General features: G+C 39.5%; 1 protein-coding gene across 1 annotated transcript in view; it reads left to right on the top strand.

The window, feature by feature from the left end:
- pcdh12 (protocadherin 12) overlaps window positions 1-8,287 on the top strand; it is a 16,910-nt gene extending 8,623 nt beyond the window's left edge. Inside the window, exons 5-6 of the mRNA XM_068714063.1 lie at window positions 5,633-5,797; window positions 6,137-8,287. Of these exons, the coding sequence (XP_068570164.1) occupies window positions 5,633-5,797; window positions 6,137-6,390 (419 nt within the window). The 3' untranslated portion in view covers window positions 6,391-8,287. The remainder of the gene's footprint in view (window positions 1-5,632; window positions 5,798-6,136) is intronic.
- Window positions 8,288-17,866: the final 9,579 nt, after the last annotated feature.

Genomic DNA, 17,866 nt, shown 5'->3' on the forward strand with positions numbered 1-17,866 from the left:
TGTTGTATGAAAACTGTTCTATGAAAGCTGTTTTATGAACGCTGTTTTATGAAAGCTGTTGTATGAAAGCTGTTGTTTGAAAACTGTTCTATGAACGCTGTTCTATGAAAGCTGTTCTATCTGTTCTATGAAAGCTGTTCTATCTGTTCTATGAAAGCTGTTCTATGAACGCTGTTCTATGAAAACTGTTCTATGAACGCTGTTCTATGAATGCTGGGCTATGAAAGTCATTGTATGAAAACTGTTCTATGAAAGCTGTTCTATGAAAGCTGTTCTATGAATGCTGTTCTATGAAAGCTGTTATATGAACGCTGTTCTATGAAAGCTGTTCTAGGAATGCTGGGCTATGAAAGCTGTTCTAGGAATGCTGGGCTATGAAAGCTGTTGTATGAAAACTGTTCTATGACAGCTGTACTATGAAAGCTGTTCTATGAACGCTGTTCTATGAAGGCTGTTCTATGAACACTGTTCTTTGAAAGCTGTTCAATGAAAGCTGTTCTATGAATGCTGTTCTATGAATGCTGTTCAATGAAAGCTGTTTTGTGAACGCTGTTCTATGAAAGCTGTTCTTTGAAAGCTGTTCTATGAAGGCTGTTCTATGAAAGCTGTTCAATGAAAGCTGTTCTATGAATGCTGTTCTATGAAAGCTGTTCTATGAAAGCTGTTTTATGAATGCTGTTCTATGAAAGCTGTTCTTTGAAAGCTGTTCTATGAAGGCTGTTGTATGAAAGTTGTTCAATGAAAGCTGTTCTATGAATGCTGTTCTATGAAAGCTGTTCTATGAATGCTGTTCTATGAAAGCTGTTCTATGAAAGCTGTTCTATGAATGCTGTTCTAGGAAAGCTGTTTTATGAACGCTGTTCTATGAAAGCTGTTTGAAAGCTGTTCTATGAAGGTTGTTCTATGAAAGCTGTTCAATGAAAGCTTTTCTATGAATGCTGTTCTATGAAAGCTGTTCTATGAATACTGTTCTATGAAAGCTGTTCTATGAATGCTGTTTTATGAAAGCTGTTCTATGAACGCTGTTCCATGAAAGCTGTTCAATGAAAGCTGTTCTATGAAAGCTGTTTTATGAAAGCTGTTGTATGAAAACTGTTCTATGAACGCTGTTCTATGAAAGCTGTTCTATGAAAGCTGTTTAATGAAGGCTGTTCTATGAACGCTGTTCTTTGAAAGCTATTCTATGAAAGCTGTTCTATGAAAGGTGTTCTATGAACACTGTTATATGAAAGCTGTTCTGTGAAAGTTGTTCTATGAAAGCTGTTCTATGAAAGCTGTTTTATGAACGCTGTTTTATGAAAGCTGTTGTATGAAAGCTGTTCTATGAAAACTGTTCTATGAACGCTGTTCTATGAAAGCTGTTCTATGAATGCTGTTCTATGAAAGCTGTTCTATCTGTTCTATGAAAGTTGTTCTATGAATGCTGTTCTATGAACGCTGTTCTATGAATGCTGTTCTATGAAAGCTGTTCTAGGAACGCTGTTGTATGAAAGCTGTTGTATGAAAGCTGTTGTATGAACGCTGTTTTATGAAAGCTGTTCTATGAACGCTGTTCTGTGAACGCTGTTGTATGAAAGCTGTTGTATGAACGCTGTTCTATGAATGCTGTTTTATGAACGCTGTTCTATGAAAGCTGTTGTATGAACGCTGTTCTATGAATGCTGTTCTATGAAAGCTCTTCTATGAAAGCTGTTCTGTGAAAGCTGTTCTATGAACGCTGGGCTATAAAAGCTGTTCTATGAACGCTGTTCTATGAACACTGTTCTATGAAAGCTGGGCAATGAAAGCTGTTTTAAGAAAACTGTTCTATGAAAGCTGTTCTATGAACGCTGTTCTATTAATGCTGGGCTATGAAAGCCGTTGTATGAAAACTGTTGTATGAAAGCTGTTCTATGAAAGCTGTTCTATGAAAACTGTTCTATGAAAGCTGTTCTAGGAACGCTGGGCTATGAAAGCTGTATGAAAACTGTTCTATGAAAGCTGTTCTAGGAATGTTGGGCTATGAAAGCTGTTCTATCTGTTCTATGAAAATTGTTCTATGAATGCTGTTCTATGAACGCTGTTCTATGAACGCTGTTCTATGAAAGCTGTTCTGTGAACGCTGTTTTATGAAAGCTGTTCTATGAACGCTGTTCTGTGAACGCTGTTGTATGAAAGCTGTTGTATGAACGCTGTTCTATGAATGCTGTTTTATGAACGCTGTTCTATGAAAGCTGTTCTATGAAAGCTGTTGTATGAACGCTGTTCTATGAAAGCTGTTGTATGAACGCTGTTCTATGAACGCTGGGCTATAAAAGCTGTTCTATGAACGCTGTTCTATGAAAGCTGGGCAATGAAAGCTGTTTTAAGAAAACTGTTCTATGAAAGCTGTTCTATGAACGCTGTTCTATTAATGCTGGGCTATGAAAGCCGTTGTATGAAAACTGTTGTATGAAAGCTGTTCTATGAAAGCTGTTCTATGAAAACTGTTCTATGAAAGCTGTTCTAGGAACGCTGGGCTATGAAAGCTGTATGAAAACTGTTCTATGAAAGCTGTTCTAGGAACGTTGGGCTATGAAAGCTGTTGTATGAAAACTGTTCTATGATAGCTGTTCTATGAGCGCTGGGCTATGAAAGCTGTTCAATGAAAGCTGTTCTATGAATGCCGTTCTATGAATGCTGTTTTATGAAAGCTGTTCAATGAAAGCTGTTCTCTGAACACTGTTGTATGAAAGCTGTTGTATGAACGCTGTTCTATGAAAGCTGTTGTATGAAAGCTGTTCTATGAACGCTGTTCTATGAAAGCTGTTCTATCTGTTCTATGAAAGTTGTTCTATGAATGCTGTTGTATGAACGCTGTTCTATAAAAGCTGTTCTATAAAAGCTGTACTATGAATGCTGTTCTATGAAAACTGTTGTATGAAAACTGTTCTATGAAAGCTGTTCTATGAAATCTGTTTTATGAACGCTGTTTTATGAAAGCTGTTGTATGAAAGCTGTTGTATGAACGCTGTTTTATGAAAGCTGTTCTATGAACGCTGTTCTGTGAACGCTGTTGTATGAAAACTGTTGTATGAACGCTGTTCTATGAAAGCTGTTGTATGAAAACTGTTCTGTGACAGCTGATCTATGAAAGCTGTTGTATGAACGCTGTTCTATGAAAGCTGTTCTATAAATGCTGGGCTATGAAAGCTGTTCTATGAACGCTGGGCTATGAAAGCTGTTGTATGAAAACTGTTCTATGAAAGCTGTTCTATGAACGCTGGGCTATAAAAGCTGTTCTATGACAGCTGTTCTATGAACGCTGTTCTATAAAAGCTGTTCTAGGAATGCTGTTGTATGAAAGCTGTTGTATGAACGCTGTTCTATGAAAGCTGTTCTATGAACGCTGTTCTGTGAATGCTGTTGTATGAAAGCTGTTGTATGAATGCTGTTCTATGAATGCTGTTTTATGAACGCTGTTCTATGAAAGCTGTTCTATGAAAGCTGTTGTATGAAAGTTGGGCAATGAAAGCTGTTCTATGAAAGCTCTTCTATGAACGCTGTTCTATTAACGCTGGGCTATAAAAGCTGTTCTATGAAAGCTGGGCAATGAAAGCTGTTTTAAGAAAACTGTTCTATGAAAGCTGTTCTATGAACGCTGTTCTATTAATGCTGGGCTATGAAAGCCGTTGTATGAAAACTGTTCTATAAAAGCTGTTCTATGAAAGCTGTTCTGTGAAAGCTGTTCTATGAAAACTGTTCTATGAAAGCTGTTCTAGGAACGCTGGGCTATGAAAGCTGTATGAAAACTGTTCTATGAAAGCTGTTCTAGGAACATTGGGCTATGAAAGCTGTTGTATGAAAACTGTTCTATGAAAGCTGTTCTATGAACGCTGGGCTATGAAAGCTGTTGTATGAAAACTGTTCTATGAAAGCTGTTCTATGAACGCTGGGCTATGAATGCTGTTTTATGAAAGCTGTTCAATGAAAGCTGTTCTCTGAACGCTGTTGTATGAAAGCTGTTGTATGAACGCTGTTCTATGAAAGCTGTTGTATGAACGCTGTTCTATGAATGCTGTTCTATGAACGCTGTTCTATGAAAGCTGTTCTATGAATGCTGTTCTATGAATGCTGTTCTATGGTCTTGCTCTGTATTTGTGAGGTGTTGTTCTAGATTCACGTCTTCAGGAGGAACCAGTGAGACATTTTGTTGGTTTGAGTCTTTTTAACAGAAATCCTCGTCTTCATCCTCACAGACTTGAATGTTGAGATGAATCCTGTTGTCTGATATCTCATCCTCAGTTATTATTCATACTCTGATGTGTCTTCATGATCCAAAGACTCACTCGAGCCTGAAAACCAGAGTTCAGAAGTGATTCTGCAGATGAAACACGGACTGAAGACAATTTATTTACAGACACAACGTTGTTTAAAGATTTGCTGAAACTCGATGCTCTCAGTAACGGAAGGAACGTTTGTGTTCTTAGGATCTGTGGAGAAAACCTGCAAGACAAAAGGAGGAAAGACGGGGGGGGGGGGGGGGGATTAACTGTGTATGTGTGTGTGTGAGTGAATGTGTGTATGTGTGCGTGTGTGTGTGTGTGTGTGTGTGTGTGTGTGTGTGTGTGTTGGTGATTTAAACATCTGTTGGTGGTGAGATGAAGGAGGCTGATTTGTCTCAGACTGTTAAACTCTCATTAATGTGACGTCTGGAGTCGCCCGTTAAAAATACATTTTACATTTAACATCAAGTAAAGACTTTTAGGAGAATATAATAATAATAATAATAATAATAATAATAATAATAATAATCATGTTTCAGCGTCACTACATAATGATACTTCTACTTTTACTAACACGTGAAGAGGACCTGGAGACCCTTGAACTGATCTTCTCACCTTCTAATCACTGATTCACTGTTTAAATCTTTAACTGATATCAAATGTTGAGTCTGATGATGAATCTTCATGTTTCATAGAAGTTCAAATAACAAGTAAAGAAGTGTGATCAGGAAACAACCTATTCTTCTTAAATAAATAATGTGTAAACGTTTCTCTCAATAATCAGCATTGTGCTTTAACTGAACAAAACATCTGGAGTTCTTAAAATAAATAAAGATTCAATAAAACATGAAAGAAATAATAACATAAAGTCTACAATAAATACAGGAACTCTAATAACGTCTGGAATCTGATCCATTTTATGAATGAAATAACTTTATCTCTGTTTAAATTCACTCCGGACTCCTCACAGTATATTTCAGAAATGTAAATACTTGTTTAATCCTCTTGTTAATATTTGTTTGTGGTCAGTTTCATGTTCATCAGACTGTAAACTTGTTGTGTTGGAGTCCGTTTCTACGTTTAGTGACTCTCACCTGTGCTTCCTCCAGAAATCTTCCACATGAGATGATTAAAAACAGAGAAGCTCTTTCATTGTTTTGACGACACAAACAGGATGTACAGGACACAAACAGGAAGTACAGGACACAAACAGGAAGTGATGAGGATGGGATCAGAGAGGACACTTCTGTGTGTCGTTTCCTTCTAGTCTTCCTGCCTCGTTCTCCAGATAGAGAGAAACTAAAAGGAAGAGTCTCACAGGACGTCTGAATCTAAAGATTCTCTCCCTCTCTGTCTCTCTCTCTCTCTCTCTCTCTCTCTCTCTGTAGATGACGTCTTCCCAGACGTCAGCGACCCAGCCTGGATGTCCCGGCTCTCTCTGCCTCTCACTACTGATTACCATGACAACGTATTTGTCCCCAATGGGCCTCCGTCCCCTGAGGGTGAGCTCCGTCCCCGGGACGCCCTGGACTCCTCGTCCTTCTCCACTTTCGGTAAAAACACAAAGAGTCTTGTTTTGCTATCATTTCAATGAAAAAGTTAGTTTAAACCACAGCGGTTGAATCTCTTCAAAATAAACTTGTCTTCACAGGAAACTACTTAGTTAGGTCGAGACAACTAAATTAATTAGTTATGTTGAGACAACTAAACTTAGTTAGGTTAAAATTTGATTAATTCAAATGGCCTTTTAAATGACAGTTGAAAACCAACACATTTTCAGAAGTTGTAACCAATTAATATATTTTTTGAATAACTTTAGTTGAGGCAGAAAGTCTGGTTTTCATTCCCAGAATGCAGCAGAGTGACTCCTCCTTCTCCTCTTCCTCCTTCAGGTAAAACCCCAGAGAAGGACGGCCCACTGGGCGGGGCGTTGCTGTCTGAGGTCAGCACGCTGTTTGAGATGCTGATGACACAGAAGGCCGACGCCCACCCCGGCCCTCGGCCCGACGTCCTGTACCGACTCTCCGCGGCGTACCGCCGGTCTCTGGGTCTGGACGCCACCGGCGCCTCAGGAAACGCAGCAAGGAACTCTGGGAATGCTGAGAAGAGGTCGGGCCTGGCTGCTCCCTCAGGACTTTATCAATAAGAGAATCCATGAGATCACTGAACTCTGGAAAGACGGAGTTTCTGTGTGTGAGGAGGATGTTGATGTAATACTGAAATATGATTAAATGTATAAAATGATTTTTTGCAGCTTCAATATAAAGAAGGTGTCACTTCAGCACTTTTGTGCCAATAAGAAGAGGTGAAGATGTGTTCAGAGTCAACATGAAGCTGATTTTCTCTCCTGGTATTAACATGAATTTGACTGCTTGGGTGCTTTTGTAGTCCGTTCCCTCGGTCAGACTGACGGACATGTTTTCAGACTCAAAGACAAAGAGGATGAAGAAGTTTCAACTTCATGCAAATGTCCTCTGATGTGAGGGACGGATGACCCATAGAGCTCCTTTTGACTCCAACAGGAAACAGAAGCACAGTAAAAGTTAAACATTATTATTTCAATCGTATCTACGTAATCATGAACGAGGAAGTATGAAGACCATAAAGACCCTCACAGGGAGGTAGAGGAGGTGGATCTTTCCTCCATCAGATCGCTGTTTGTTTGTTCCTCGTGCGGAACCAGAAGTCAACGTTGATTTATTTGTCACGTAACTTCTGTACTTCAGTAGTTATTTGAACTCAAACAACAATCTTTCCCCAAACCTAACTAAGTAGTTTAGTTGTTTAAACCTAACTAACTAGTTTAGCTGTCTCAACCTAACTAAGTAGTTTAGTTGTCTAAACCTAACTAGTTTAGTTGTCTCAAATTAACTAAGTAGTTTAGTTGTTTAAACCTAACTAAGTAGTTTAGTTGTCTCAACCTAACTAAGTAGTTTAGTTGTCTAAACCTAACTAAGTAGTTTTGTTGTCTCAACCTGAGTAGTTTTGTTGTCTCAACCTAAGTAGTTTAGTTGTCTCAAATTAACTAAGTAGTTTAGTTGTCTCAACCTAACCAAGTAATTTAGTTGTCTCAACCTAAGTAGTTTAGTTGTCTCAACCTAACTGAGTAGTTTAGTTGTCTCAACTTAACTAAGTTGTTTTAGACAAGATAAGATATCATATGAACCATTATATGAAGATATGTTGTGTTCATGTAGTAAAACTTAAAACTTGTGGTCTCGCACGGGACACGTTGGTCCCCTGAGTGAAAGTCCTGTGTTTGTTTGACCCTGTTTGTCCCTCTAGCCTTGTGAGGACTGTCTCTCTTTAATTTACGCCGGTCGAGCCTCTAATAAAGACGTCGGTCTCTGACCAGCTGAGAGTGAGAACGGGTTCATTAGTGTTGGACAGAACCACAAACCTGCTGATCATTGAGATATCATAAGAGATTATTGTCAAATAAATAAAAATGTCTGTTGTGTAAACAGTTCTTTAATCTGAGGAGAAGATTGGGGATTTGATACAGAACAATACATGAACACACATGTTGATATAAATCAGGAAGCATCATCACGGCTTCATGAACAGTAGAAAGGACTCAAGCAGGTGGAAGGAAAACAAAGACTCCGGAAGGAAACAGGAAGTGAAAGAAAGAACTTGAGTTTAATGGTGAATCTGAAAGTAGAAAATGTGTCTTAAGTTTCCTTGTTATGTCGCTGCTGTTTAGTCGGACCGACCGGACGTCATTTTGGGCTTCAGTTCTGTGTTCTGTTGACCAGAAGGAAGCGATGCTTCGTCTTTTCTGTTAATCCTCAAGACAGAAACAAGCGGAGAGACTTTGTCTGTCTGGATGTTCCTTTAAGATCACAGGCTGGTAAACAAACGTAGCAATGACTCCTCACTTAAGTTATGGCTTTAACTTCTTCACTTACTGTATTTTAAAGACCAGAAGAACAGAACTTTGTATATATTTTGTTTTTTTATATCAAAAGACTTTTGTGAAACTTTTTAATGGAAAGTTAGTTTTGTATTTTTTTCCAATAAAATGTGTTTTTATGTTTAAACTGTGTTTTCATGTCATTTAAACTCAAACAGCATTCAGTGTAAAAAAACATCAAAGTGTATTAAGTGAGTCTGTGTGTGTGTGTGTGTGTGTGTGTGTGTGTGTGTGAGAGAGGACCATCAAACATCTGCTCACATTATGGGATCAAAACTTCTCGCTCTCCACAACATCAACTCTTTATTTCAGGATGAAGATCTTTTGCTGGAGGTTAGAATGACGGATGGTGGAATGCAGCGTCTCCTTTGTGCAGATCGCCATCTGGTGTCTGAGAGACACATTACACCCAGAGGTTTCATTGAGACCTTCATCAAACAGCAGCAGTGATGTTCTGAACTCTTGTTGCTGCTCTGCAGTAAACACACACATACTATTGTGAAATACTCTACAATATAATAAAGCAATCATATGTATTTGTTGTAATATGTGACTGCTAGAGACATCATCACTCTCTGCTGCATCATTGAAAGACAGTCGATACATATATAAATCAATGATTTATATATAGATAACTCTCCACCCAAAAATATTGTTCAATGCATACAAGAGTAGTTTATTGTGTATAAATGTAAAAAAAGCACCTTTTTGATGCAGAAAGATATTTCTGGTTTTAAATATGAAGAAATCCACAAATATTTAAATTTATTTTTAGAAGTATTTGTGTCTGTTTTTGTATGCATTGAAACACGTTTTTGTGGAGAGAGTAATTTATATATAAATCACAAAATATATGTGCGTATCTTTCTGTGTGCATTCAGTAATATTGAGTCAGAGAGGAGGGATCAATATAGCAAATTAAAACTGTGTGAATATATTATCCATTAATGTGACTTCTGATGACTGTTTCTTCTGAGGTTCTCTTTATGGGATTTATGTTCCTCTGCCTAATATCCATTTAATATGAAACATTAAAAGGCCTTTCAAAGGTTTTAATGTTCTCATTTCTCATTTCTCTGGTGAAACAACTTGAAATCAGTTTTTTGGTTCTTTAGACTTCTACATCTCCACATTTTGACTGCATTCATGTGTTCTTCATCTGAGCTGTGAAGATGTTTCTTACTTCCTCTCAGTTCATTTATATGAAGAACAGAAAACCCAGAAGCTGTTTTCTTTGTCACAGAGCTCAGCGGTGGACACAGGGTTTATTTGACGTTTCTCAGCAGAGAAACTTAACCAGAAGGAAACCGAACCAACGTAGCTGTTGGTCTGAGTCTTTAGGACTGGGTCTTTAGGACTGAGTCTTTAGGACTCAGACCGGCAGCTGCCACCAGTTCATATGAGAGTCAGGTCCAGGTGAGGCACGTTGTGCCTGACAAGCTCTGATTGTCCTCAGACACTTGTCCGTCATGTTGGTTAGTCTTTGTTCTGATATCCATGTTCTTAGTTTAAGCTCTACAAGTGGTTCTGTTGTTTCTGTTCAACATCTAGACTGAGACTTCTTTCTGTTAGGTGTTAATCATTCAACATATTGTAGATTAGACAGAACTCATTTACTGAATGTGATCCAACCACCTTGGTTTTGTTCGTCTCCATCTTGGTTTTTGTCCGTCTCCATCTTGGTTTTTGTCCATCTTCATCTTGGTTTTTGTCCTTCTCCATCTTGGTTTTTGTCTGTCTTCATCTTGGTTTTTGTCTGTCTTCATCTTGGTTTTTGTCCGTCTTCGTCTTGGTTTTTGTCCGTCTCCATCTTGGTTTTTGTCCGTCTTCATCTTGGTTTTTGTCCGTCTCCATCTTGGTTTTTGTCTGTCTCCATCTTGGTTTTTGTCCGTCTTCATCTAGGTTTTTGTCCGTCTTCATCTTGGTTTTTGTCCGTCTTCATCTTGGTTTTTGTCCTTCTCCATCTTGGTTTTTGTCTGTCTTCATCTTGGTTTTTGTCTGTTTTCATCTTGGTTTTTGTCCGTCTTCGTCTTGGTTTTTGTCCGTCTCCATCTTGGTTTTTGTCTGTTTTCATCTTGGTTTTTGTCCGTCTTCGTCTTGGTTTTTGTCCGTCTCCATCTTGGTTTTTGTCCGTCTTCATCTTGGTTTTTGTCCGTCTTCATCTTGGTTTTTGTCCGTCTTCATCTTGGTTTTTGTCCTTCTCCATCTTGGTTTTTGTCCGTCTTCATCTTGGTTTTTGTCCGTCTTCATCTTGGTTTTTGTCCGTCTTCATCTTGGTTTTTGTCCTTCTCCATCTTGGTTTTTGTCCGTCTTCATCTTGGTTTTTGTCCGTCTTCGTCTTGGTTTTTGTCCGTCTTCGTCTTGGGTTTTGTCCGTCTTCATCTTGGTTTTTGTCCATCTTCATCTTGGTTTTTGTCCATCTTCATCTTAGTTTTTGTCCGTCTCCATCTTGGTTTTTGTCCGTCTCCATCTTGGTTTTTGTCCGTCTCCATCTTGGTTTTTGTTCGTCTCCATCTTGGTTTTTGTCTGTACATTGAATAGAACCTTTGACTGATAAAACAGAAGATCTTTGACATGTCTCCTCAATAAGAGGATGTTCAGCTGTGGAACAAATATATCTTCTCCTAACTTAATCTCCTGTTGTTCATATAGTTCATTTCCCTTCTATTTTAGCCACTTGTTTTCTACTTCAGACCTCTGGATACACTGATGTAGTTTTTTCTGTTCTTTCACTAAACTTATCGCTGAGAGTTCACTACTTTCTTTCGCCAGTTAGAGACTTCCGAAGAGCTGTAAGCATTTATCTCAGCAACGATCTGAGTCTGTGGAGGAAATATTAATTCATAAGGCAAAGTGGTCCCGTTTAGAGTAACCGGGGAGGAAAAAAGAGCAGAACAAACACTTTGTTCCCCCACAGATGGAGAGTAAAGAGGTCGGACTGGAGCTGAGCCCCGAGGCAGGAAATAGATCTGGAAGCTGCTAATATGCACTTTGCTATTAAATGTGCCACCTGTGAGTTAGAGAATGAGCGAGAAACCCAGAAATCCAATAAAAACTCTATTAAAACAACAGCAGTATTTTATGCGTAAACCCCAATAATACAAGCTTAGTATAAAGTGTGTGTGTGAAGAAGTGAGAGTGAATCCCAGGAGGAGAGAAGAAAACACCGCCTCCATGGAAATATAGAAAGAAACAATAAATAAGAACAGACGCTAGAACAACAGGTGTTTAATTTTACTCCAGTCATCTCCGATGATAAAGGAGCTGGAATATCATTTAAAGCTGCTGTTTCTATTAAAAAGGGAAAATAGAAATGTTCTTTTCTTTGTTTTTTCTGATTCTGTTAGTTATATTTCATGAAGACACAACAAAGCTCAGTTACGTCCAGAAAGAACTTCTCGTAATCGTTGTCTGTCCTTCACTAATGTTCAGCTCCGTCCCATTTCATCAAAAACACCATCAGTTATGATCAATCTTGTTATTTTAAGATCAAGCTTTGTCTGCAGAGTGGTGGTGGTTGAAGTATTCAGATCATTTGCTGCAGTAAAAGTGCTACAATACAAAAAACTCCACTACAAGTAAAAGCAATTAGTTGAAAATGTGACGTGAACAAACACCGATCTCTGAAACTAGAAGTCTTAGTAAATCTAAACCTAACTAAGTAGTTTAGTTGTCTAAACCTAACTAAGTTTAGTTGTCTCAACCTAACTAAGTAGTTTAGTTGTCTCAACATAACTAAGTAGTTTTGTTGTCTGAACCTAAGTAGTTTCCTGTAAAACAAGTTTATTTTGAAAAGACTCTTTATGTAACAATCATAAATTGACGTGTTGCTTGGCTTTAGTAGGAAAACAAAAATACGGATGAACTTTTGGTAAGATGTAAGAACTGTTGTGTGAGGATACGATGTGTGTTTACGTTGGAGTTGGTTGAAGCGGTGGTTCTGAGCTTCAGTATCAGACGGGGAGAGACCAAACATCTGTTTTAATGAGAATAAGCTGCAGAGCTGAAACTACAAACAATCAACACTATGAGTCAGTGTTTAGTTTTCTACTTCAAGTCAAAGTTGGGTGTTGAGACGTTTAACGGTTGTTAGAATTCAGCACAGGAAGGAGGTTTGCGGTGTGTTGGGTTTAAAACACAAGATATATATATATATATATATATATATATATATATATATATATATATAATATTATGTGTGACAACAAATAATCTGCTATTTGATTCAAGTCAAGAAGAAAAAGTGTTTCACTGGGTTCTTCAGATCTTTGGTCTGGTGTTGAAACATAGAAACACAGAAACATAGAAACATAAAAACACAGAAACATAGAAACATAAAAACACAGAAACATAGAAACACAGAAACATGGAAACATAGAAACACAGAAACATAGAAACACAGAAACACAGAAACATAGAAACACAGAAACATAGAAACAAAGAAACATAGATACATAGAAACAGAAACATAGGAACATAGAAACATGGAAACATGGAAACATAGAAACACAGAAACATAGATAAATAGAAACAGGAACATAGGAACATAGAAACATGGAAACATGGAAACAGAAACACAAAAACACAGAAACATAGAAACATAGAAACACAGAAACATGGAAACATAGAAACATGGAAACAGAAACACAGAAACATAGAAACATAGAAACACAGAAACAGAAACACAGAAACACAGAAACACAGAAACATAGAAACACAGAAACATAGAAACATAGAAACATAGAAACACAGAAACATAGAAACATAGAAACATAGAAACAGAAACACAGAAACACAGAAACATAGAAACACAGAAACATAGAAACACAGAAACATAGAAACACAGGAACACAGAAACATAGAAACACAGAAATACAGAAACATAGAAACACAGAAACATAGAAACATAGAAACACAGGAACATAGAAACACAGAAACATAGAAACACAGGAACACAGAAACATAGAAACACAGAAATACAGAAACATAGAAACACAGAAACATAGAAACATAGAAACACAGGAACATAGAAACACAGAAACATAGAAACATAGAAACACAGGAACATAGAAACACAGAAACATAGAAACATAGAAACACAGGAACACAGAAACACAGAAACGGAAACACGGAAACATGGAAACATAGAAACATAGAAATCAGAAACATTTAAACAAATAAAGTCACAGCTAGAGTTCTCTGAGAGAGTTCCTCACACAGAGTTCCTCACAGAGAGAGTTCCTCACAGAGAGTTCCTCACACAGAGTTCCTCACAGAGAGTTCCTCTCAGAGAGAGTTTCTCACAGAGAGTTCCTCACACAGAGTTCCTCACAGAGAGTTCCTCTCAGAGAGAGTTCCTCACAGAGAGTTCCTCACACAGAGTTCCTCACAGAGAGAGTTCCTCACAGAGATAGTTCCTCACACAGAGTTCCTCACAGAGAGTTCCTCACAGAGATAGTTCCTCACACAGAGTTCCTCACAGAGAGTTCCTCACAGAAAGAGTTCCTCACACAGACTTCCTCACAGAGAGAGTTCCTCACAGAGAGTTCCTCACACAGAGTTCCTCACAGAGAGTTCCTCTCAGAGAGAGTTCCTCACAGAGAGTTCCTCACACAGAGTTCCTCACAGAGAGAGTTCCTCACAGAGATAGTTCCTCACACAGAGTTCCTCACAGAGAGTTCCTCACAGAGATAGTTCCTCACACAGAGTTCCTCACAGAGAGTTCCTCACAGAAAGAGTTCCTCACACAGACTTCCTCACAGAGAGAGTTCCTCACAGAGATAGTTCCTCACACAGAGTTCCTCTCAGAGAGTTCCTCACAGAGAGAGTTCCTCACAGAGAGTTCCTCACACAGAGTTCCTCTCAGAGAGTTCCTCACAGAGAGAGTTCCTCACAGAGAGTTCCTCACACAGAGTTCCTCTCAGAGAGTTCCTCACAGAGATAGTTCCTCACACAGAGTTCCTCTCAGAGAGTTCCTCACAGAGAGAGTTTCTCACAGAGAGTTCCTCACAGAGAGAGTTCCTCACAGAGAGTTCCTCACACAGAGTTCCTCTCAGAGAGTTCCTCACAGAGCCACTGGAGGGCAGCAGAAGCCTGCGGATGAACAACGAGACTGAAATGATCCAGATGAGTCCGGTCATGTGTTTGTATCCACAGCTTCTCGTTTCACAACGACCACATCAGATCAATAATTCACTCACAGTGATTCACTGTCACAGCTGATCTCAGCTCTGTTCAGATGAACGAGGTTCTTAAGAAGATCTGCTCAGAGGAGCACATGAGGTTACCGCGGCAATCACATGTGCACGGGTCAAACAGGAGTGCCCCCCCCCCCCCCCCCCCCCACACACACACACACACACTAAACAGGACTAAAAGGCTCATTTCCTGGGGACTATTTTCTCTCTCTATATATTCACTTTGTACATTTCGAGCAGCAGTTTTTCTTGTTAACAAACAAAAGTTTAACTCACTAAACCTCCTGTAGTGTTTCCTGGAGCTCTGACTAACGTGTAACAATGATTTTACTTCCTAATAAAACATTTCAACGTTTTAAACCTGTATTGTTCCATGTTTCCTTCTTCTTCTTCTTCTTCTTCTTCTTCTTCTTCTCTGTCTTTGTTGGCACATCGTTGCATTTCTTGGGGTGTTTACAGCAACCTGTTGGTCAGATTAATAGAGACGTCAACCTCCAGATCTGAAGCATTCTCTCTAGTGTCCAGCAGGGGGCGACTGCTCTGGTTGTATAGAAGTCTAGTCTAAAATGACTCTACTTCTCTCTTGATTTATTCCCTCAGTAAACATTGTAAACATGAGTTTATGGTCTCAATCTCTAGTTTACAGTCTTCTTCAATACAGCATGATGTTCATTTAGTACATTATGGTCCATTTAGAGTCAAACAGACCATAAAGAGGAGATGCTTTAGGGGCAGGGCTACACACTGATTGACAGGTCTCTATGTCACTCCTCCTCAGTCCAGATGTGGTCACTTCCTGTTCACTGGTTGCAAAAAAACAAGATGGAGATGAGTGATGAAACCAGTGAAGGAGAAGAGGTTTTCTACTTTGTGTATTTCTCTGTTTTTCGCCCTAAAACTTTCTAATATTTACACATTTTAGAAACCACAGTTTTTTGGTGAACTTCCTGGTTTTGGTGGGAATCAACAGAGCAGGTGACCTTCATGCTGGAAACAGAAGAGAGAGCTGAGGTTGGGACTCATGCCCACGTTCAGGACCAGGTCCAATCACAGCGGGTGACAGGAGGCCGAGAGACAGAAAGACAGAGAGACAGAGAGAGAGAGAAACAGAGAGACAGAGAGAGAGAGAGAGAGAGAGAGAGAGAGACAGACAGACAGAGACCGGCCCACCGTGGACAGACCCAGATCCGGAGCTCCGGATGGAGGAGGAGAGCTCAGCTCCCGGCAGCAGCAGCAGCGTCTCCTCCTCCTCCTCCTCCTCCTCCTCCTCCTCCTCCTCCTCCTCCTCCTCCTCCAGGAGCAGAGCTTCTCCTCTCTGCTGGAGACCCAGGACATATTGCTGGACCCACTGGAGGGAAGGAAGGCACGGGAGAACCAGAACCAGGACTGAGAGGGTCAGACTGTCAGTAGAATGAGGTTTTCTAAAGGGACTCTGGTGCTCAGAGACATATAGAGTCACTTTAAAGCTGATGGTTTTATTTAGACTTGAGAGTGTTTCATCACCGTCTGACTCTGTGAATAAAGCAGAAGAATGTGAACAACAACAGTTGTTCTACCTGCAGGTGTTTCTGTGTTTTTCTGGTGTGCTCCACATTAGCCGAATTGTTCCTTTCCACCCTTCTGGGCCTTTTTATTTGCCAGATGGAGCCAAAAAATCTGCTGTTTTTTTACTGCTGCCAAGTCGTCCACCAGGTGATTCCATCGATAAACACACATCCAGCCTCAGAGGAGGAGAAGCCTGCTTCACTCGACACAGAGCTTTGAGTCGGCTTCAGGTTTTTATGTTTTGGTGGTGGAACACAAACAGCTGGAGATGAAGCGGCTTCAAAGCGGCTCTGAATGGAAGCGGCTCTGAATGTAAAACCTAGAAGGAAGCGAAGGGACGAGGGGAGCGGCAGGACGAAGGAAACGAGGAATGAACCGGGATAAATGTCAGTTTGCTCTGCAGACAGAGAAACAGTTTAGTTCTTTCAGAGCAGACTTGTGGTCCAACAAGCAATTCAGTCCACAGCAAACCTTCACAGAGCTGCTGCTGATGGAGGTTCTCTCTGCTCACCTGGAACACCTCACACTGTTTAATCTCAGAGTTCTTTACAAACTCCTGCAGCGCATTTTAAACGTTTTGTGACGTCGATTGAAGAAATACGATCAGAGGTTGAAGTGGAACAACGTGTTTCCTCTCTTCTCCCGAATCGTCTTGATTGACAGACGGTTCATCCAATCAGCTGCCAGGGATTTGTTCTCTGAAACATGACTCTGATTGTGTCTCTGACCGTCTTCAATGAATGTTAAAGGTCTGTGAGGGTCAGTCTTTGTGGACCTAAATGGACCCCCTTTGGACACATGGTGTAGATGGGACCCCCCAAACCACACCTCGTATTTCACACTATTTCACAGTTTCAGGTTTGTTTTTCCTCCTTTCATGAATTCCACATATTTTGTGGTCACATGACTGTTGGTCTCAGATGAATCAATCATGACGTCATAGTTTCACTGAGGAGCTCACAAAGTGAACGGGTTATTAGAGGAGACATTTATGATGACAACATGAAGAATAAAATGTTTTAGATTTAATATCACAATGTAAAGCTTCTTTTTTGTTGATTTTGTCGACATGATGTGTTCAAGGACCGTCAGAAATCCCGCCGGCTGGTTTTGGGGTTCAGATTAAAGTCTGTTGTGTTCTCTGTCGGCCTCTAAATCTAAACATCCGGATTCGTCATATTAGACTCATAACTAGCAGGTTGAATCTGATCAAAATGTGCTTATTGATCGCAGTGATCAGCCATTCAGGTAACGTATCCAGATCCAGACCACATGGTGAAAGTACTGGACCGATCTGTGACGATCACATGAAACCAGATCAGACTGACTGCTTTTGTTCCTTTACAGTTTCTGTGTGAACGTCACAATAGTTGTGCAGCACCGGCTCCGTGTCTGACCTGAACACGACTCCATCCAGGACTCAGAGGTCCGTCCTCTACGTCTGCATTTAAAGTTTCATTTTAGAAACAATTCAAAGTTTTTCATTGTACAAACACTGAGGTTTAATCCCACACCTCATATAGCTTTATGAGCAGCTCAGCATCACCTGGGAGGAACCTGAGTGTGAGATTGTGTGTGTGTGAGTGAGAGTGTGTGAGTGTGTGTGTGTGTGTGTGTGAGAGTGTGTGTGTGTGTGAGTGTGTGAGTGTTAGTATGTGTTTGTGTGTGTGTGTGTGAACCTGTATGCATGATATCAGAAACCCCATTAAAACAGAGTCACCAGAGAGGAACTCCAGAGGAACTGATGAAACAACAGAAACAAACAGAATGAAAACATATAAACATATAAATATATAAACACATAAACATATACATATAAACATTTAAATATATAAACATATACATATATACATTTAAATATATATACATATAAACATAAATATATAAACATAAATATATACATATGAACATAAATATATAAACATATACATATAAATATACAAACATATGGATACATAAACATA

Source organism: Cebidichthys violaceus, unplaced genomic scaffold, assembly GCF_023349555.1.
Source record: "Cebidichthys violaceus isolate CVI_PGR_0920_01 unplaced genomic scaffold, fCebVio1.0.p SCAF_2, whole genome shotgun sequence".
NCBI lineage: Eukaryota > Metazoa > Chordata > Actinopteri > Perciformes > Stichaeidae > Cebidichthys > Cebidichthys violaceus.